Source organism: Nerophis lumbriciformis, linkage group LG36, assembly GCF_033978685.3.
Source record: "Nerophis lumbriciformis linkage group LG36, RoL_Nlum_v2.1, whole genome shotgun sequence".
Classification (NCBI taxonomy): Eukaryota; Metazoa; Chordata; class Actinopteri; order Syngnathiformes; family Syngnathidae; genus Nerophis; species Nerophis lumbriciformis.
The window spans coordinates 10,242,569-10,266,177 of record NC_084583.2 but is presented as its reverse complement, the minus strand read 5'-3'; the positions used below and the strand labels follow the sequence as shown (position 1 = coordinate 10,266,177).

Below are 23,609 nucleotides of genomic sequence, written 5' to 3'. Positions count from 1 at the left end.
TTCAATGTATGAATATGACATGACGAGAAAATAAACATTCACGCACCTCCAACCACCAACCCACCAAATGTCACGCGTATAACCCCATAGCAGGTAGAAAGGTGGTTGGCTTAAGAAAAGTATCCACCCCGAGACCGAGGGTATATAGAGATGTAGAATTCACTATAATACGGGATTTCGTACTTGTACGTGGCATCTAATGGGCAACAGAGAGGTCTCTTGACCACTTAGACTGAAATAACTTTGCCAACACTCCAAGGACTCGATTCGACAAACAAGAGACTTGTCTCCATTCTGATCTCCCCCTGTGAGAACGGCAAAAGAGGAACAGGACTTCCGGGTCCACCAGAGGAACAAGGGCGTTGGCCCCCCCGGGACCGACACGACTTCTCCTGCCCCCCTCTCTCGCCGACGCAGCCGAAGCCCGACTCCGATCACTTTTTCGTCGGGTTTCCCCCAAATTCCAGAGACCCCTTTTGAACACTTTCGACATTTCTCCGGGACCTCTCAAAGTAAGACCCATTTGAACTTCCATTTGAACTGAATTAGACACCCATTGATGATTTATTTGATACTTTTAATGATTTTTCATGATTTTTGTGAATGATTTCCTGACGCTGTGCAAGGCATGAGCCATTGAATCTGCATTAAAGAGCATTATACCAATATCCATGAAGCCATTGAACCTGCATTAAAAAGCATTATACAAAGAACCAAATGTTCATCCTTTCAACCCACCATGTACCAACACCTCCTTGATGCAAAACGTTAGGATCACTGTGTGTCCAACACCTAGCTCTGAAGGGTCACTCTAATGGAGTCCACTTACAAATATGTCCTGTAGGGCTTTTCCTTTCCACCGCCCTCGTAATCTAACCTAGTCAAGTAACAAAAGCCAAGATTCATTAGAGGCATGCTACCATTAAAGGGGAACATCATCACAATTTCAGAAGGGTTAAAACCATTAAAAATCAGTTCCCAGTGGCTTATTTTATTTTTCGAAGTTTTTTTCCAAAATTTTACCCATCACGCGATATCCCTAAAAAAAGCTTCAAAGTGCCTGATTTTAACCATCGTTATATACACCCGTCCATTTTCCTGTGACGTCACATAGTGATGCCGATACAAACAAACATGGCGGATAGAACAGCAAGTTTACAGCGACATTAGCTCGGATTCAGACTCGGATTTCAGCGGCTTAAGCGATTCAACAGATTAGGCATGTATTGAAACGGATGGTTGTAGTGTGGAGGCAGGTAGCGAAAACGAAATTGAAGAAGAAACTGAAGCTATTGAGCCATATCGGTTTGAACCGTATGCAAGCGAAAACGACGAAAACGACGAAAACGACACGACAGCCAGCGACACGGGAGAAAGCGAGGACGAATTCGGCGATCGCCTTCTAACCAACGATTGGTATGTGTTTGTTTGGCATTAAAGGAAACTAACAACTATGAACTAGGTTTACAGCATATGAAATATATTTGGCAACAACATGCACTTTGAGAGTGCAGACAGCCCAGTTTTCATCAATTAATATATTCTGTAGACATACCCTCATCCGCTCTCTTTTCCTGGGGGTCTGGCGGCAGATTTCTTTGACTTTATCGTTGGAAATGCATCTGCTTTGAGTGTTGTAGGATATCCACACATTCTTGCCATCTCTGTCGTAGCATAGCTTTCGTCGGTAAAATGTGCGGAACAAACGTCCAATTTCTTGCCAGTTTTGCATCTTTGGGCCACTGGTGCAACTTGAATCCGTCCCTGTTCGTGTTGTTACACCCTCCGACAACACACCGACGAGGCATGATGTCTCCAAGGTACGGAAAACAGTCGAAAAAACGGAAAATAACAGAGCTGATTTGACTCGGTGTTTGTAATGTGTTTAAGAAAATAGCGGATTGCTTCCCGATGTGACGTCACAACGCTCTGAGGGCGAATAATAGAAAGGCGTTTAATTCGCCAAAATTCACCCATTTAGAGTTCGGAAATCGGTTAAAAAAATATATGGTCTTTTTTCTGCAACATCAAGGTATGTATTCACGCTTACATAGGTCTGGTGATAATGTTCCCCTTTAAAACAGCGGGATTTGTGGGATTCTAACTCGATCTTAAGAGATAGGCTTCTCTACCGAGTCTACCACGAAAGGAAGCGGGACAGACCCTGAATCAACACAGGGTAGTAGAGCTAAGCGCATTGCCTCGCCATCCAGCTGAGTAGTGCCTACGTCGGTGGAGCAGCCCGGTGAACCCGTCTGCACCGAGGAGGACAAGACCCGTTGAACGGAGTGCTGGAGTTTGACTCGCAGGAAGAACTTGTAAGTCAATAACGGGAATCTAACAACTGCAAAAAGTCAGTGTTCAAAAACAAGAAAAAAAAATACAAAAATGAGGGGTATTTTATTTGAACAAAGCAAAATTATCTGCCAATTGAACAAGAAAATTTGGCTTGTCAAGACTTTCCAAAACAAGTCAAATTAGCTAACCTCAATGAAACCCAAAATACCTTCAAATAAGTATATTCTCTCTAATAACAAGTGCACTTTTCTTGGTAGAAAAAAACAAAAACCTTTTTGCTCAATATGTTGAAAAATATTCTTAAATGAAGTAAATGCTAGTGCCCTTATCTTGACAATGATATGCGCTCGGCATGATTTTTTTTTTCATGCTTTAAGTAAGAAATTATTACTTTAAAGGGGAACATTATCACCAGACCTACGTAAGCGTCAATATATACCTTGATGTTGCAGAAAAAAGACCATATATTTTTTTAACCGATTTCCGAACTCTAAATGGGTGAATTTTGGCGAATTAAACGCCTTTCTAATATTCGCTCTCGGAGCGATGACGTCACAATGTGGCGTCACATCGGGAAGCAATCCGCCATTTTCTCAAACACCGAGTCAAATCAGCTCTGTTATTTTCCGTTTTTTCGACTGTTTTCCGTACTTTGGAGACATCATGCCTCGTTGTTGTGTTGTCGGAGGGTGTAACAACACGAACAGGGACGGATTCAAGTTGCACCAGTGGCCCAAAGATGCGAAAGTGGCAAGAAATTGGACGTTTGTTCCGCACAAAGCTATGCTACGACAGAGATGGCAAGAATGTGCGGATATCCTGCGACACTCAAAGCAGATGCATTTCCAACGATAAAGTCAAAGAAATCTGCCGCCAGACCCCCATTGAATCTGCCGGAGTGTGTGAGCAATTCAGGGACAAAGGACCTCGGTAGCACGGCAAGCAGTTTGTTCCCGCAGACGAGCGAGCTAAACCCCCTATCGACCCTAGCTTCCCTGGCCTGCTGACATCAACTCCAAAACTGGACAGATCAGCTTTCAGGAAAAGAGCGCGGATGAGGGTATGTCTACAGAATATATTAATTGATGAAAATTGGGCTGTCTGCACTCTCAAAGTGCATGTTGTTGCCAAATGTATTTCATATGCTGTAAACCTAGTTCATAGTTGTTAGTTTCCTTTAATGCCAAACAAACACATACCAATCGTTGGTTAGAATGCGATCGCCAAATTCGTCCTCGCTTTCTCCCGTGTCGCTGGCTGTCGTGTCGTTTTCGCTTGCATACGGTTCAAACCGATATGGCTCAATAGCTTCAGTTTCTTCTTCAATTTCGTTTTCGCTACCTGCCTCCACACTACAACCATCCGTTGAATGGCTTAAGCCGCTGAAATCCGAGTCTGAATCCGAGCTAATGTCGCTATAGCTTGCTGTTCTTTCCGCCATGTTTGTTTGTGTTGGCTTCACTTTGTGACGTCACAGGAAAATGGACGGGTGGTTAAAATCAGGCACTTTGAAGCTTTTTTTAGGGATATTGCGTGATGGGTAAAATTTTGAAAAAAACTTCGAAAAATATAACAAGCCACTCGGAACTGATTTTTAATGGTTTTAACCATTCTGAAATTGTGATAATGTTCCCCTTTAAAAAAGTAGTTTTATACTTGTGAGTGTTGATGACACAGCTTTGCAACAGTTATTCTAGTTTCAAGCATGTTTTACTCAAAATAGGTCATCAAATCTCAGCTACAAGCTGTAATATCTTACTGAGATCATTTAGGACCAAAACACTTAAATCAAGTAAAACACTCCAACATAAAATCTGCTTAGTGAGAAGAAGTATCTTATCAGACAGCAAATAAGCAAATATCACCCTTATTTGAGATATTTCATCTTACTTAGATTTCAGTTTTTGCAGTGAGTGGACACATTTCATTGAAGGAGATTTCTCCATTGGAATAAAAAAGACAACAAATCCTACATTCCAGTTGTAATGTGTCTTAAATAGTGTACTGTACAAAGAAGTGATACTGCCATCATGGAAACAAAAAAAATGTAAAAAGAAAAAAAATTAGTTAAATTGTTAAATGTATCCAGTGATTATACTATAAAGTTATTTTCCATTTAACTTCACCAGTTTTAGATTATTTTTATTCAAAATCGCTGAATTTTCACATTTGCCGTTCAAATACTGAGAAGAGACGGTGCGGTGAACAGCAGCCAGTTGAGGCACGTCACTCAATTGTGCCTCACCATGGATTGCGGACTCGGCTAACTGCTGGCCTGCTGTGCAGTGAGACTGTATTGCTATATGAACTATATTATACATTTCCATAGTTTAGTTAGCTGAGGTATATAATGTACAGTGTATTTTGTCAACAACTGTATGTGTGTAACGTATTTCTTGTGCTGAGCAATCATAAAACTGCTGCGAAGACGCACTGTGTGAGGCTCGCAGTAATCCCGCCTCCTGGTGGTAGAGAATGTACTCCGGCGTAGAATGCACCCCCTGACGGGAGTGTTATATCAACTAAAGCCCACACTTAAACTTTCCACATGCAAGATTGAATCTATTTAAAAAAGTTATTTAATAAGAAGCCAAAAAGTGCAAAAACAATAATGTTCGTGTTGGAGGAGTTGTGAATGCCTGCAGGGCCACAACATTAGGTACACCTGCAGACTGCAGCACGGATTTCATATTTCATTCATTCACAACTCCTCCAACACAAACATTATTGTTTTTGCACTTTTTGGCTTCTTATTGAGCTGCTGCATTTTTTGGTTGGGTTGTTTATTTCTTTTGAGTAACTAACTTCTACATTTCTAAAAGGGGAGGAATGTAATAGAGTGATCTATGTTTGTCTGTTGCCATCTCCTGGTTAATGTTGGCTATAGCGTACTGTGGTTACTTTTTGGTTGGCCAACGATTTACGTGGTGTTGCGCACCTGACGTCAAGTGTGTTGAGTCTGTTCTGAAGTCTACAGTAAAGAGACGTACTTCATCACCTCGCCTGGTTATTGCCTCCAACCCAATATATTACATAAAGGTAAGACCATAATAACGTTTTTTTTTTAATTAAATGTGCTTTTTTGTGTGCTACAGTTTGTGTGTGTAAAGTTAAAGTTAAGTTAAAGTACCAATGATTGTCACACACACACACGAGGTGTGGTGAAATTTGTCCTCTGCATTTGACCCATCCCTTGATCACCCCCTGGGAGGTGAGGGGAGCAGTGGGCAGCAGCGGCGCCGCGCCCGGGAATAATTTTTGGTGATTTAACCCCCAATTCCAACCCTTGATGCTGAGTGCCAAGCAGGGAAGAATGCTGGTATGAGCTTTTAAACATAACCCGTTAACTGCTGCCAATCAAATGGTGAATAAGATACTCTTTAGGGTTCATATGTTTGTAAATCTGACTGTGATGAAGTCAGTGCCTCACCAGCCATCAGCCTCACCGCACGTCACTGCTGTGCTAATAGCACACCTTACCTTTGAATGTGTTTGTTACATCGTTCTAACTTTGGACCATATTCTCCTTGATATTTCCAAGTTGTTCAAGCACCAAAACCTTCTGAGTTTATTCTTGTTTTTTTTTTTGCATTTCTTAATATTTGGGCTTACCCCGGCATTGAGGTAGGAGGCGATCTTGCCCAGGCAGACGGTGGTGTTGCATCGGATGGGGCCCTGCTCGTCCCTGGCCTGCAGCCTGGCAAAGTGGCGCATCAGCTCCTGGTTCAAGTTGCTCTCGTTCAGTTTGGGAGCCAGCAGCAACATGGACTGAGGAAGGAGCAGCAGCGTCACACAGACTGCAATGATTTGTGCCTTGTGTTTTGTGTGAGAGAAGGAGAGCACACACCTTAACCGTTTGCTCTCTGATTGCAGGGTTGGTGTCAGTAAAGCCGTGGACCACGTGAGGGAAAATCTGGGAATTGACTGCTGCCTCGTTAAGATACTGAATGAATTGCTCCATCTAGGAAGTATAAAGGATAATAACACATGTTTTTGGATAAACATGAAATGGATTTCAGACTAAAGTCTGAATTATGCAATAGTGCCGTCTTTCAAACTGCTCCTGCAGAGCTTGATGTAGACCTCCAAGAAATGTCTAACTTTGCATCAATGACCACGACAGAGCTATGATCTGTCTGCTTTTTTCCCCTCGTGCAAGAGTGGCATTTTTCAATGTAAGTACAATTAAAAGGGATTGATTAGTTTCAGCTTTAACAACAATTGCTCACTGCAACAACATACAGTCGCGGTCAAAAGTGTACATACACTTGTAAAGAACATCATGTCATGGCTGTCTTGACTTTACAATCATTTCTACAACTCTTATTTTTTTGTGATAGAGTGATTGGAGCACATACTTGTTGGTCACAAAAAACATTCATGAAGTTTGCTTCTTTTACGAATTTATTATGGGTCTACTGAAAATGTGAGTAAATGTGCTGGGTCAAAAGTATACATACAGCAATGTTAATATTTGCTTACATGTTTCTTGGCAAGTTTCACTGCAATAAGGCGCTTTTGGTAGCCATCCACAAGCTTCTGCTTGAATTTTTGACCACAAAATTGGTGCAGTTCAGCTAAATGTGTTGCTTTTCTGACATGGACTTGTTTCTTCAGCATTGTCCACACGTTTAAGTCAGGACTTTGGAAACGCCATTCTAAAACCTTCACTCTAGCCTGATTTAGCCATTCCTTTACCACTTTTGAGGTGTGTTTGGGGTCATTGTCCTGTTGGAACACCCAACTGTGCCCAAGACCCAACCTTTTGACGTGGTAAAGGAACACCATGCCTACCGTCAAGCATAGTGGTGGTAGTATTATGTTCTGGGCCTGTTTTGCTGCCAATGGAACTGGTGCTTTAAATGGGACAATGAAAAAGGAGGATTATCTCCAAATTCTTCAGGACAAGCTAAAATCATCAGCTCGGAGGTTGGGTCTTGGGCACAGTTGGGTGCTCCAACAGGACAATGACCCCAAACACACGTCAAAAGTGGTAAAGGAATGGCTAAATCAGGCTAGAATGAAGGTTTTAGAATGGCCTTCCCAAAGTCCTGACTTAAAGGTGTGGACAATGCTGAAGAAACAAATCCATGTCAGAAAAGCAACACATTTAGCTGAACTGCAGCAATTTTGTGGTCAAAAATACAAGCAGAAGCTTGTGGATGGCTACCAAAAGCGCCTTATTGCAGTGAAACTTCTGCTTGAATTTTTGACCACAAAATTGGTGCAGTTCAGCTAAATGTGTTGCTTTTCTGACATGGACTTGTTTCTTCAGCATTGTCCACATGTTTAAGTCAGGACTTTGGGAAAACCTTCATTCTAGCCTGATTTAGCCATTCCTTTACCACTTTTGAGGTGTGTTTGGGGTCATTGTCCTGTTGGAACACCCAACTGCGCCCAAGACTGATGATTTTAGGTTGTCCTGAAGAATTTGGAGCTAATCCTCCTTTTTCAATGTCCCATTTAAAGCACCAGTTCCATTGGCAGCAAAACAGGCCCAGAGCATAATACTACAACCACCATGCTTGACGGTAGGCCTGGTGTTCCTGGGATTAAAGGCCTCACCTTTTCTCCTCCAAACATATTGCTGGGTATTGTGGCCAAACAGCTCCATTATTGTTTCATCTGACCACAGAACTTTCCTCCAGAAGGTCTTATCTTTGTCCATGTGATGTCAGATGAAACAAAAATGGAGCTGTTTGGCCACAACACCCAGCAACATGTCTGGAGGAAAAACCGACACATTTAGCCGAACTGCACCAATTTTGTGGTCAAAAATTCAAGCAGAAGCTTATGGATGGCTACCAAAAGTGCCTTATTGCAGGTAAACTTGCCAAGGGACATGTAAGCAAATATTAACATTGCTGTATGTATACTTTTAACCCTCACATTTTCACTAAACCCATAATAAATTCACAAAAGAAGCAAACTTCATGAATGTTTTTTGTGACCAACAAGTATGTGCTCCAATCACTCTATCACAAAAAAATAAGAGTTGTAGAAATGATTGTAAAGTCAAGACAGCCATGACATGATGTTCTTTACAAGTGTACGTACACTTTTGATGGCGACTGCAAGTCCAATAATAAGGGATTGATTAGTTTCAGCATTAAAAACAATTGCTCACTGCAACTCCATAAATCAACAAGAGATGTGGTTGTGCAGACTCATGAAAACAGGCCACATATGAGAGGACGGCATAGAGACTACGCAGGAGCATTATCCAGACTTCTACTCTTCATCGCTTTTGTTAAAAGAAAATACAACTTTTGAAAATCTAGAACCTGCTGCAGCAGTCGTATCCTCATGGCCCGGTCTGTGGAGGAAAACATCTTCACGATGACCGGGATGATCTTCTGTTGGTATTCTTCAGTGGACAGGAACTTCCCCACCTGGTGGACAGTTTGTAAACACACACCAAGCTGAAACATGGTGAATGCCATCCAGACTGACATATTAGGGTAGTACCATATACCGCTACCAATGAATTAAAAAAAGATACTATACTGCCTTTGGAAAATACCGGTACTTTATTTTTGATGGACATGATGGTAATATGAGCCGGGGCACAGGTCGCAAGTCAACGCACACACACACACAGCAAGTGGAAACAATGTGGAGAGTAGAGATGCGCGGATAGGCAATTATTTAATCCGCAACTGCATCACAAAAGTCGTCAACCATCCGCCATCACCCGAACCAACATTTTATCAAAACCACACCCGCCCGCATCCGCCGGTTGTTATATATCTAATATAGACGATGCAAGGCATTAGTGAGGTTATAAAGCTTTTGCCTGTTAAAGAAAGGAGACTGATCCAATGCAGCAGAGACATTCAATGCGTGCCACGCATCTCTTGGCCACGCATTCGTGGCTAAGAGATATTAATGCGTGATAATATTATTTATCATTATTATAATATTATTGTCATTTCCATTAAGAAAGTGTTGACTATTGTTGCCAATGCCCTCAGATAGTGCGTTCCTCACACTTTGTGTGCGCTGTTGCAGCAAGCAGAACGATGCTTTTAAGAAGTTAAAAAAATGTTTTAGAAAGACTAGGCCTATATTTTCGTTAGGTAAAAAAAAATTTCTGAATTTATTTCAATGAATATTAACTTGTTAACGTTATAATACTCAAATAGGGACGAGGGCGGGGTGCACAGTGAAGCAGTGAACAATTTCGTGACAAAGATGAACCTTTATTGATTGATCTGCAGCCATGACAAAATATCAGACAATCTCCATTGTCAACGACAGGCAGGAAAATAAAGATAAACACATAGCCTATGTTGTAGGCATAGGCATAGGCTCATTCGTTTTTGAGTTGAAATAAAAAAATAAATAAAAAATGTGCCTCATAAGCCTTAGGCTGTCAATCACGCGCACAAACTTAAATTATACAATAACATATGTATGTCATCTCTATTTAAACAAAAATAAATTAAATAAATAATAATAATAAATTACCTGCAACTTATTGGCCAAGGCAAATAGCTGAAGGGGGGAAATCAAACCCATCATACTGCACTTTATCATCAAACTTGAATTATAATGAAAATAGACGGTCGCGACAAACAAAGCAGGCTAAATATGCTTACATTGTCGCCAATCGGAGATGCGCTTCACTTGAAAGTGAGGCCAAATAATTATTCACACATAGTAGTATATCTCGAATAGAAAAAAAACACAATAAACAACGCAATTGCCTTAATTCCTTTGCATTGTAGTGCGCCCAAACAACACGTAACCATCAAAATTATTTAGCTGACCGAACTCAATATAGGTTAGACATGGGCTTATTTGGTATAGCCTATAGGTAACGTAGACTAATTCGTTTAATATATCCAACCGTATGTCTACTTACTTTTTTTTTGTTAGCACTATGCAGGAATAAAATGGCATCTACAGTGCCAGGATTCATGCGAGAGCGCCTGGCCTCTAAAATGCGCCCTGCTGCGCTGAAGGAGCGCTCACTTGCGCCACTGTTGCTGGGACGCGGTGCCTGATGAACAATTGACTGTTTCAAAGAGTGCTGCTCGTTTTTCGTATGTGGGTAACAACATTTAAGTATGTATATATATTTCCGAATTGGTTCAACCGCCAACCGTCCGCATCTATTTAAAATCTATTTTTACCCGCCCGACCCGCGATTTATCCGCAGACTCCGCGGTTGTGTCCGCAAACCGCGCATCTCTAGTGGAGAGCAAAAGAGGGAGAATGGAGGTACAGTAGTTTGGCTTAAAAACTAACAATAAAGGTGAAGCTATAAACACTGACACGCCGCTCTGAAAGCTGTGCTTTAAAACATGGCTAGCAAGCAGCTAACGTCTGTCTAGAGCAGGGATCTCAAACTCACTTTACCTGGGGGCCACTGGATGCAGAAACTGGGTGAGGCTGGGCCGCAAGAAAAGATTTCTTAAAAAAATCTAACATGCACTTTTTATTGAATTCACCTTCTTTGAATGGCTATCCCACCCGAGCAACATACTTGCCAACCCTCCCGTTTTTTCGGGAGACTCCCGAATTTTAGTGCCCCTCCCGACAATCTCCCGGGGCAACCATTGCCCCGAATTTGTCCCGATTTTCACCCGGACAATAATATTAAGGGCGTGCCGTGATAGCATTGCCTTTAACGTCATCTACAACCTGTCATCTACAAACAGCGTGCCGGCCCAGTCACATGTTGTATGAGGCGTCTGCTGGAACACGTAAGTGACTGCAAGACATACTTGGTCAACAGCCATACAGGTCACACTGAGGGTGGCCGTACAAACAACTTTAACACTGTTACAAATATGCGCCACACTGTGAACTAGGGATGTCCCGATCCGATATTTGGATCGGATCGGCTGCCGATATTTGCCAAAAATTGCGTATCGGCAAGGCATGGGAAAATGCCGATCCAGATCCAGTTTTAAAAAAAACTCCGGTCCGTGTTTTCCAACGCACCGATTTAAATAATACATTCCACTTTTCTGCTGCTCCGTAATTTCCGTTCCGCATTTTCCAGCACACCTTCAACACATCCACAGGTCTGTGGAGTCTCACGCAGTTGCTTTTAGCTGCTGGCATAACACGACAGGCTCTTCTCACTCTTTCCTGTGTCTCCCTCTCACAGACAGCAAGTGCACCTTCTTAAACACGTCACATACTGTCACGTCATACGTCACATAAGTATACGTCCTCCCCGAGCAGAGAGGTAGCAGCATGGCTAACGTTAGCTGTGATGCTAGCGCAGCCGTGCGAGCAACGCTCCCTCTAAGGTGCTCGCCTGTGCAATTGCGCACTGTTTAAGCGTCCTCTGCGCATAGCAAATCTATGCCACGCACAAAATCAAATAAAAAAATAAGCGCATAACAATTTTCGACACACGGACACGACAGAGAAAACAGTTTTCGTCATCATTGTTCAAATATTGTGACGTCTGTCGAGACGCTTATCTCCATTCGTTGCCACACGCCCACACCATCAAAATGCCGAGGCAAAAATGTCCACATCAACACCGTATGAAAAAATTAGTGATTTTTTTAGTTGTGATTTCCTTCTCTGCATGAAAGTTTAAAAGTAGCATATATTAATGCAGTATGAAGAAGAATGTTTTAATGTAGACATGCAAGCCTTGAAAGAACATTTTGAAAATCAAGACTACATTTCCTGCAAATGAGTGCATTTCTACCCTATATTTTAACTTTAGATTTATTCTCATATCAAACTCTTTTAGCTGTCTTTTTGACACTTACATCCGGCGCCCCCCTCCACACCCTGGATTATAAATAATGTAAATAATTCAATGTGATTATCTTGTGTGATGACTGTATTATGATGATAGTATATATCTGATAGTATATATCTGTATCATGAATCAATTTAAGTGGACCCCGACTTAAACAAGTTGATAAACTTATTGGGGTGTTACCATTTAGTGGTCAATTGTACGGAATATGTACTTCACTGTGCAACCTACTAATAAAAGTCTCAATCAATCAATCAAAACACATAGAATCATCATACTGCTGTGATTATATGCATCAAGTGTTCATTCAAGGCTAAGGCAAAATTTCGAGATATATATTGTGTATCGCAATATGGCCTTAAAATATCGCAATATTAAAAAAAGGCCATATCGCCCAGCCCTAGTTCAATGATGCCATTTCTGTTTGTCATGTATAATTTTGTCTATTTTGTGTTTATACTTGAATAAACATGTCAGTTTCTTGTTACCAACCATTGTGTATTATTCAAACTCCCCTAATTCAGCTGGCTAGTTGTTATCAAGAGTACTAAAACCCTTTTCAACATGATTCTGACAACTAAGTAGGCTAAATAACTTTAAACTTTAATACATGCTCGGATAGGCCAGTATCGGTCAGTATCGGTATCGGTCAGTATCGGTATCGGATCGGAAATGCGAAAACAATATCGGTATCGGATCGGAAGTGCAAAAACCTGGATCGGGACATCCCTACTGTGAACCCACACCAAACAAGAATGACAAACACATTTCGGGACAACATCCGCACCGTAGCACAACATAAACACAACAGAACAAATACCCAGAACACCTTGCAGCCCTAACTCTTCCGGGCTGCAATAAACACACCCGCTACCACTAAACCCCGCCCACCTCAACCGACGCACGGAAGGGGGTGGGGGTTGATGTGTGGGGGCGCAAGGTTGCGGGGGCGGGGTTTGGTGGTAGCGGGGGTGTATATTGCAGCCCGGAAGAGTTAGGGCTGCATGGGATTCTGGGTATTTATTCTGTTGTGTTTATGTTGTCTTACGGTGCGGATGTTCTCCCGGAATGCGTTTGTCATTCTTGTTTGGTGTGGGTTCACAGTGTGGCGCATATTTGTAACAGTGTTAAACTTGTTTATACGTCCACCCTCAGTGTGACCTGTATGGCTGTTGATCAAGTATGTCTCGCAGTCACTTACGTGTGTGTACCGAAGTCAAATACAACATGTGGCTGGGCTGGCACGGTGTTTGTACAGGTTGTAGAGGGCGCTAAAGGCAGTGACATCATGGCACGCCCTTAATATTGTTGTTTGGGTGAAGACATTCGAGAGAATGGTTGCCCTGAAATTCGGGAGTCTCCCGGAAAAATCGGGAGGGTTGGCAAGTATGACGCTGTCAAGCGCCATTCTTATAAAACTCGCAGGCCGCACTAACATTACATTTTCATATTAAGGTGCCGCAATTGGCCCGCGGGCCGCGTGTCTGATACCCCTGGTCTAGAGTGTTTTAGCTACTTTTAAATGACTCATCCTCACCTACGTGGCAACAAACCAGAGTTCTTACAAGTATCATCCCTGCAGGACAAGGACTAGCTAAATATGCTTCACTACAGATACAATAGCTAACCGCTAACAGCAAGCTAGCGCCTCTGAATGTGAACAAATGGGTGGATCTTTACAAATATCGACTGTAACGATACCAAGTACAAGAGCCGTATATAGTCGCAGTGACGTGCAGTCACTAGAGGCAGGTGAGGCAGGGCCTCACCTGCCATCATGGAAAGAAAAAAAATTTAAAAAGAAAAAAATATATATTAAATTGTTAAATGTATCCAGTGATTATACTATAAAGTTATTTTCCATTTAACTTCACCAGTTTTAGATTATTTTTATTCAAAATCGCTGAATTTTCACATTTGCCGTTCAAATACTGAGAAGAGACGGTGCGGTGAACAGCAGCCAGTCGAGGCACGTCACTCAGTGCCGCAACATGGATTGCGCAATGACTCGGCTAACTGCTGGCCTGCTGTGCAGTGAGACTGTATTGCTATATGAACTATATTATACATTTCCATAGTTTAGTTAGCTGAGGTATATAATGTACAGTGTATTTTGTCAACAACTGTATGTGTGTAACGTATTTCTTGTGCTGAGCGATCATAAAACGGCTGCAATAGACGCACTGGCTGAGGCTCGCCTCCTGCACCCCCGCCGTAGAACGCACGGCAACCCCTGATGGGAGTGTTATATCAACTAAAGTCCACACTTAAACTTTCCACGTGCAAGATTTAATCTATTTAAAAAAGTTATTTCATAAGAAGCCAAAAAGTGCAAAAACAATAATGTTCGTGTTGGAGGAGTTGTGAATGACTGCAGGGCCACAACATTAGGTACACCTGCAGACTGCAGGTGTACCTAATTCACAACTCCTCCAACACGAACATTATTGTTTTTGCACTTTTTGGCTTCTTATTAAATAACTTTTGTATACTATTTTTATGGGCTTTCCTCTTTGTGATGTTAAGTTCCTGTTATGCGCTGTTATACAGTATATGCCTTGAGCTCTTATTTTGAAGGCGCAAAGAGCGGAATTTTGACACGGAGTGGAGCGGAAGTTTTTGAAAGAAAGTAAATAAAGTGGTCCTCGTGTAAACTGGAGCCTCCGTGTTTGTTATTTTGTAGTTTCATACAGTATAGGCGACATTTATAAACCCTCGGTTACACTTTTTTAAATAGATTCAATCTTGCACGTGGAAAGTTGAAGTGAAGATACTCTGTAGGGTTCATATGTTTGTAAATCTGACTGTGATGAAGTCAGTGCCTCACCAGCCATCAACCTCACCGCACGTTACTGTATAGTCGATACTACAATGATTACATTGATATTTTAGTTATCACAAAATCTGTCTTTTTTGGGCTTTATAAATTCAGGAAATACGTTCTTGGACACAGAGGACTACGTTTGACCAATGAATGATCCTGTAAGTGCTTGCTATTGGAACAATACCCACATTTGTAGTATCACCCAAAATGTATCCAAAGTGATGATGACATTTTAACAGAAGTGTAGCTAGAAAATGTTACAACAAAAACTAACCAGATTATTAACAGTAAATGAACAAGTAGATTAATAAACCATCCAGCCATCCATTTTCTACCACTTGTACCTCGTCATTTTCATCAAATATTTTTACTGCATACACTTACAGCCAAATTAGGAGCCTTTGAACTTTGGACTAAAGGAGAAGTTTGCTCTGTTATTTATTGCCAAAATGTATTTGATTGCAATTAGACATGTATGTTGGATAGATCATAAGGTTTTATGTTAAAATAAAGCCAATAATGACATTTTTTGTGGTCTTCTTTATTTAAAAAAAGTATCAAAATACATTTTGGTACAGTGGACCGGGACATATATTTACATATCTAATGTGGGGGCAAGAATTGTCTCAACTCTGCAAAGTAGCACTGTGTATAATACAAGCAAAATAAGAGTTGACTACTTGGGTGCAAGCATCTATTAGAGCAGTGTTTTTCAACCTTTTTTGAGGCAAGGCAGGTTTTTTTCATAAAAAAATTCCGGAGGCACACCACCAGCAGAAAACGTTAAAAAAATGAAATTCCACCAGGTCGTCGTGCCTTATTTTGAGTTTGTTGGTGTTTTCCAGGGTAGTGCTTTAGTTCTTGTCTTGCGCTGTTATTTTGGTGGCCCTTCCTGTTTTGTCTGTGTTTTCCTGTAGCAGTTCCTTTGAGCGCTATTCCCCGCACCTGCTTTGTGTTAGCAAGCAAGACTATATAAGTTGTTGCTATCCTTTTTTGTGTGGACATTGTTTATTGTCATGTCATGTACGGATGTACTTTGTGGACGCCGTAAGTTTTTGCTGTCGTCCAGCATTCTGTTTCTGTTTACTTTCAGTAAAGTTCAGTTTTACTTTTATTTTGCATAGCCATCCCTATGCTTTATTGCCTTTTCCTTTTGTTCATTTTTGGTTTAAGCATTACCGTATTTTTCGGAGTATAAGTCGCTCCGGAGTATAAGTCGCACCGGCCGAAAATGCATAATAAAGAAGGAAAAAACATATATAAGTCGCACTGGAGTATAAGTCGCATTTTTTGGGGAAATTTATTTGATAAAAGCCAACACCAAGAATAGACATTTGAAAGGCAATTTAAAATAAATAAAGAATAGTGAACAACAGGCTGAATAAGTGTACGTTATATGAGGCATAAATAACCAACTGAGAAGGTGCCTGGTATGTTAACGTAACATATTATGGTAAGAGTCATTCAAATAACTATAACATATAGAACATGCTATACGTTTACCAAACAATCTCTCACTCCTAATCGCTAAATCCCATGAAATCTTATACGTCTAGTCCAAGGGTCGGCAACCCAAAATGTTGAAAGAGCCATACAGGACCAAAAATACAAAAACAAATCTGTCTGGAGCCGCAAACAAATTAAAAGCCACATTACATACAGATAGTGTGTCATGAGATATAAATTGAATTGAGATGACTTAAAGTAAACTAAATGAGCTCAAATATACCTACAGATGAGGCATAATGATGCAATATGTACATATAGCTAGCCTAAATAACATGTTAGCATCGATAAGCTTGCAGTCTTGCAGTGACCAAATATGTCTGATTAGCACTCCACACAAGTCAATAACATCAACAAAACTCACCTTTGTGCATTCATGCACAACGTTAAAAGTTTGGTGGACAAAATGAGACGGAAAAAGAAGTGGCATAAAACACGTCCTCGAAAGTCGGAGAAAGTTATACATGTAAACAAACTACGGTGAGTACAAGGACCGCCAAAATTAGTAGGACAAAACGGCGCTCGCCAAATACTCGAATCAGTGAAGCATATTTAATATAAACAGTGTACTTTATAACAATTAGGGAGGTTTGTGTCATGTTTGTCTTCCTACAGAAACCATATTAAAACAAAACATATTTTTTTCCCCCTCATCTTTTTCCATTTTTCATACATTTTTGAAAAAGCTCCAGAGAGCCACTAGGGCGGCGCTAAAGAGCCGCATGCGGCTCTAGAGCCGCGGGTTGCCGACCCCTGGTCTAGTCTCTTACGTGAATAAGATAAATAGTATGATTTGATATTTTACGGTAATGTGTTAATAATTTCACACATAAGTCGCTCCTGAGTATAAGTCGCACCCCCGGCCAAACTATGAAAAAAAACTGCGACTTATAGTCCGTAAAATACGGTACATAGCTTTTTTACCTGCAAGCTGCCTCCCGCTGTGGTCTGCATATTGGGATCACAACAAATCATCCTCGTCTCACCCGACTTTTACAAAGCAATGAACTACCTGCTGCCACCTACTGACATGGAGTATTACGTGGTTACCCTGCCGAGTTCTACACGGCAAAGACACTAAGTAACGGCACATTATTTGCAGAGTATAATTTTTGATTTGCAAAAAAGATTTTTGGACCAATTAGGTGAAGTTGCATAATATCCACGGCACACCAGATGATATCTCACGGCATGTGCCGCGGCACAGTGGTTGAAAAACCCTATTAGAGGAGACTCCCACCATTTGAGGAGTATTTGGTGCCAGTCTGGTATTTAAAGCAATTCAGGAGAGACAAAGGGGCTGACCTTGAAAAGTGGCGTGAGGACTACAGCGCCAGCATTCCCAAATTCAAAGGCGGTGAGCAGCTGAGGGAGGACCTTGTGCTTACAGAAGTCCTCTGGGAAGGAGTCCAGGTCGTCGCTCAGATCCTGGAAGAACTGCTGCTTTTCAGCCGCTTCTTTAATCTGGGCAAGATTTAGAAACCACATTCTTCTGTTATCACGGAAACATTCCAGTAAAACCTCAAGTTGAGGGGATGAGACTGAAATAAATCTTGCAGAAGACATCATCTTATTGCATAAAAGATGTTCAACTGGCTTTTGTCTTCAAATTAAGTTACATTTCATCTGTTTTACAAGTGTCTCATATCTCATTTTTCATGTCAGAAAGCGGACCTGGATCTCCTCCAGGAAGAGGTTGCTCTCCACAAAGCTGTTACTGAGGAACCCCCCAGGGCTTCGGCAGTTCTGGAGGAAGCGGGCTGGATTGGGCCGAGCGCGAGGGTTGGCCCCCACCAGCTCGCAGTAGTGAGGGACGAGGGCCTTGGGGATCTGCAGGGGGGGTAGGACCATAGAACTGACACATTTGCTTGTGGATTCCAATGGAAAGTAAAATTGCTAGAGAGACTAACCTTCCCGAGTGAACGAAGGGAAGCCGTGCGACTTAGTGGCCCGTTGAACACCTCCCAGATCAGGCAGCCCAAGCGCCACACCTCACCTGCCCTGCAAGACAACTTCCCTTTAGAAAACCACAAACATGTATCGCATATTTGGTAGATCTATTTACAAACCCCGTTTCTATATGAGTTGGGAAATTGTGTTAGATGTAAATATAAACGGAATACAATGATTTGCAAATCATTTTCAACCCATATTCAGTTGAATATGCTACAAAGACAACATATTTGATGTTCAAACTGATACACATTTTTTTTTTTGCAAATCATTAACTTTTTGATGCCAGCAACACGTGACAAAGAAGTTGGGAAAGGTGGCAATAAATACTGATAAAGTTGAGGAATGCTCATCAAACACTTATTTGGAACATCCCACAGGTGAACAGGCAAATTGGGAACAGGTGGGTGCCATGATTGGGTATAAAAGTAGATTCCATGAAATGCTCAGTCATTCACAAACAAGGATGGGGCGAGGGTCACCACTTTGTCAACAAATGCGTGAGCAAATTGTTGAACAGTTTAAGAAAAACCTTTCTAAACCAGCTAGGTTGAGGAATTCAGGGATTTCACCATCTACAGTCCGTAATATCATCAAAGGGTTCAGAGAATCTGGAGAAATCACTGCACGTAAGCAGCTAAGCCCGTGACCTTCGATCCCTCAGGCTGTACTGCATCAACAAGCGACATCAGTGTGTAAAGGATATCACCACATGGGCTCAGGAACACTTCAGAAACCCACTGTCAGTAACTACAGTTGGTCGCTACATCTGCAAGTGCAAGTTAAAACTTTCCTATGCAAGGCGAAAACCGTTTATCAACAACACCCAGAAACGCCGTCGGCTTCCCTGGGCCTGAGCTCATCTAAGACGGACTAATACAAAGTGGAAAAGTGTTCTGTGGTCTGACGAGTCCACATTTCAAATTGTTTTTGGAAACTGTGGACGTCGTGTCCTCCAGATCAAAGAGGAAAAGAACCATCCGGATGGTTATAGGCGCAAAGTTGAAAAGGCAGCATGTGTGATGGTATGGGGGTGTATTAGTGCCCAAGACATGGGTAACTTGCACATCTGTGAAGGCGCCATTAATGCTGAAAGGTACATACAGGTTTTGGAGCAACATATGTTGCCATCCAAGCAACGTTACCATGGACGCCCCTGCTTATTTCAGCAAGACAATGCCAAGCCACGTGTTACATCAACGTGGCTTCATAGTAAAAGAGTGCGGGTACTAGACTGGCCTGCCTGTAGTCCAGACCTGTCTCCCATTGAAAATGTGTGGCGCATTATGAAGCCTAAAATACCACAATGGAGACCCCCGGACTGTTGAACAACTTAAGCTGTACATCAAGCAAGAATGGGAAAGAATTCCACCTGAGAAGCTTCAAAAATGTGTCTCCTCAGTTTCCAAACGTTTACTGAGTGTTGTTAAAAGAAAAGGCCATGTAACACAGTGGTGAACATGCCCTTTCCAAACTACTTTGGCACGTGTTGCAGCCATTAAATTCTAAGTTAATTATTATTTGCAAAAAAAAAAAAAAGTTTATGAGTTTGAACATCAAATATGTTGTCTTTGTAGCATATTCAACTGAATATGGGTTGAAAAGGATTTGCAAATCATTGTATTCCGTTTATATTTACATCTAACACAATTTCCCAACTCATATGGAAACGGGGTTTGTACATACCGTATTTTCCGCACTATAAGGCGCACCGGATTATTAGCCGCACCTTCTATGAATTACATATTTCATAATTTTGTCCACCAATAAGCCGCCCCGGACTAAAAGCCGCGCCTACGCTGCGCTAAAGTGAATGTCAAAAAAACGCTGCGCTAAAGTGAATGTCAAAAAAACAGTCAGATAGTTCAGTCAAACTTTAATAATATATTGAAAACCAGCGTTCTAACAACTCTGTCCCAAAATGTACGCAAATGTGCAATCACAAACATAGTAAAATTCAAAATGGTGTAGAGCAATAAATAGCAACATAATGTTGCTCGAACGTTAATGTCACAACACACAAAATAAACATAGCGCTCACCTTCTGAAGTTATTCTTCATTCGTAAATCCTTCGAATTCTTCGTCTTCGGTGTCCGAATTGAAAAGTTGCGCAAGCGTGGGATCCAAAAATGGCCGGTTCCGTCTCGTAGAAGTCATCGGGAGTCAGTGTCGCTGTTGTTGTGCAGCAGTTCTGTGAATCCTGCCTTCCGGAAAGCTCGGACCACAGTTGTGACCGAAACTATCTGCCCAGGCATTTACGATCCACTGGCAGATGTTGGCGTATGTCGACCGGCGCTATCTGCCCGTCTTAGTGAAGGTGTGTTCGCCTTCGGAGCTGTGTGAAAAAAGCCACCCGGCCTCTTCGCGTAAACTTCCCTTAACCACTCGCTCATCTTTTCTTCATCCATCCATCCCTTCGAGTTAGCTTTTATGATGACGCCGGCTGGAAAGGTCTCTTTTGGATGGGTGGAAGTTAGCATGGCAAGCTAGAACCACAGTGAAGGATGACTCCTCATTCCCTGTGGTGCGAATATTCACCGTACGTGCTCCCGTTCCACAGTGCAGTTCACAGGAATATCAGTTGCTGTGAAATACGGTAGTAATCCGTGTGCGGATGGAGAGATTGCGTCTTTTTATGATCCGGATCCTTGTCGCGTAGTAGGAGCCATTTTGTGGTCTTTACAGATGTAAACAGGAAATGAAACGTACGGTGATATCCGCGCGTTTTTTCTTCTTCTTCCGGAGGCGGGTGAAGCGCTTCCTGTTCTATGGGGGCGGGTGCTTTCCTTGGCGGTTGCTTGCGTAGAAGAAGAAGCGCTTCCTGTTCTACCGGGAAAAAAGATGGCGGCTGTTTACCGAAGTTGCGAGACCGAAACTTTATGAAAATGAATCGTAATAAAGCGCACCGGGTTATTAGGCGCACTGTCAGCTTTTGAGAAAAATTGTGGTTTTTAGGTGCGCCTTATAGTGCGGAAAATACGGTACAGTATGATGTCTGCTGTAGTCATGTCTCACCATTTCTCTCCACTGCTATTGGACGCCTCTGGTGGCTCATACTTCTCCATGTCTGGGTAAACCGCCTTGGGGGCAGGGAGCGAGGCCCCGCTTGGGTCACCCTGGTCTGGGGCGACATGGTCCAGGGCCCCAAGCTTCCACTCTCCAGCTCGATCCACAAAGACGGCCCACAGGCCCAAGTTGTTGTGGAGCAGGTGGCAGTCGTTCACCAGGAAACTCACGGCTTTCTGGGGTAGCGGGGATGTCAAAACGTTCAGTCCACAAAGACACGGGTGGACTCTCATGGTGAGACAAACAACTTACTATTATCTGGTGCAGACCCCAGGAGACTTCAAGTTCCCCAGGACCATTTTTCAGGTGAATGGCCAGGGGTGTCACCGGTTCAGTTACCAGGTACAAACTCTTCTCAGTCTGGAACACAATTAACAGCTTTTACTTATTAATGTATAAAAACACTACTGATGTTAAAAATGTAGTCTCATGAGTAATATCATAGATCCCCATCCACATTTTTGTCAGGAACGCACATATAACAGTGCTGGTGTAATAATGTGTTATATTAATACAAACACAGTATGGGTGCATGTTGAGGGTGTAATAATGTGTTATATTAATACAAACTAGGGATGTCCCGGTGCAATATTTGGATCGGATCGGCTGCCGATATTTGCCAAAAATTGCGTATCGGCAAGGCATGGGAAAATGCCGATCCAGATCCAGTTTAAAAAAAAACTCCGGTCCGTGTTTTCCAACGCACTGATTTAAATAATACATTCCACTTTTCTGCTGCTCCGTAATTTCCGTTCCGCATTTTCCAGCACACCTTCAACACATCCACATGTCTGTGAATTCTCACGCAGTTGCTTTTAGCCGCTGGCATTACACGACAGGCTCTTCTCACTCTTTCCTGTGTCTCCCTCTCACAGACAGCGAGCGCACCTTCTTACACACGTCACATACTGTCACGTCATACGTCACATACTGTCACGTCATATGTCACATATGTATACGTCCTCCCCGAGCAGAGAGGTAGCAGCATGGCTAACGTTAGCTGTGATGTTAGCGCAGCCGTGCGAGCAACGCTCCCTCTAAGGTGCTCGCCTGTGCAATTGCGCACTGTTTAAGCGTCCTCTGCGCATAGCAAATCTATGCCACGCACAAAATCGAATAAAAAAATAAGCGCATAACAATTTTCAACACACCGACACGACAGAGAAAACAGTTTTCGTCATCATTGTTCAAATATTGTGACGTCTGTCGAGACGCTTATCTCCATTCGGTGCCACACGTCCACACCATCAAAATGCTGAGGCAAAAATTTCCACATCAACACCGTATGAAAAAATTAGTGATTTTTTAGTTGTGATTTCCATCTCTGCATGAAAGTTTAAAAGTAGCATATATTAATGCAGTATGAAGAAGAATGTTTTAATGTAGACATGCAAGCCTTGAAAGAAAATTTTGAAAATCAAGACTGATTTCCTGCAAATGGGTGTATTTCTACCCTATATTTTAACTTTAGATTTATTCTCATATCAAACTCTTTTGGCTGTCTTTTTGACACTTACATCCGGCGCCCCCCTCCACACCCTGGATTATAAATAATGTAAATAATTCAATGTGATTATCTTGTGTGATGACTGTATTATGATGATAGTATATATCTGATAGTATATATCTGTATCATGGACCCCGACTTAAACAAGTTGAAAAACTTATTGGGGTGTTACCATTTAGTGTTCAATTGTACGGAATATGTACTTCACTGTGCAACCTACTAATAAAAGTCTCAATCAATCAATCAAAACACATAGAATCATCATACTGCTGTGATTATATGCATCAAGTGTTCATTCAAGGCTAAGGCAAAATATCGAGATATATATCGTGTATCGCAATATGGCCTTAAAATATCGCAATATTAAAAAAAGGCCATATCGCCCAGACCTAGTTCAATGATGCCATTTCTGTTTGTCATGTATAATTTTGTCTATTTTGTGTTTATCCTTGAATAAACAGGTCAGTTTCTTGTTACCAACCATTGTGTATTATTCAAACTCCCCTAATTCAGTTGGCTAGTTGTTATCAAGAGTACTAAAACCCTTTTCAACATGATTCTGACAACTAAGTAGGCTAAATAACTTTAAACTTTAATACATGCTCGGATAGACCAGTATCGGTCAGTATCGGTATCGGTCAGTATCGGTATCGGATCGGAAATGCAAAAACAATATCGGTATCGGATCGGAAGTGCAAAAACCTGGATCGAGACATCC

General features: G+C 41.8%; 1 protein-coding gene across 5 annotated transcripts in view; it reads right to left on the bottom strand.

Moving 5' to 3' along the window:
• scyl1 (SCY1-like, kinase-like 1) overlaps window positions 1-23,609 on the bottom strand; it is a 115,715-nt gene that overhangs the window by 68,915 nt on the left and 23,191 nt on the right. For all 5 annotated transcript variants that reach the window (XM_061930457.2, XM_072912468.1, XM_061930458.2 and 2 more), the window contains exons 3-10: window positions 21,637-21,744; window positions 21,334-21,560; window positions 18,275-18,365; window positions 18,039-18,194; window positions 17,670-17,828; window positions 8,583-8,690; window positions 6,146-6,259; window positions 5,911-6,066 (exon numbers count right to left, since the gene is read on the bottom strand). In XM_061930457.2, coding sequence (XP_061786441.1) covers window positions 5,911-6,066; window positions 6,146-6,259; window positions 8,583-8,690; window positions 17,670-17,828; window positions 18,039-18,194; window positions 18,275-18,365; window positions 21,334-21,560; window positions 21,637-21,744 — 1,119 coding nt within the window. The remainder of the gene's footprint in view (window positions 1-5,910; window positions 6,067-6,145; window positions 6,260-8,582; window positions 8,691-17,669; window positions 17,829-18,038; window positions 18,195-18,274; window positions 18,366-21,333; window positions 21,561-21,636; window positions 21,745-23,609) is intronic.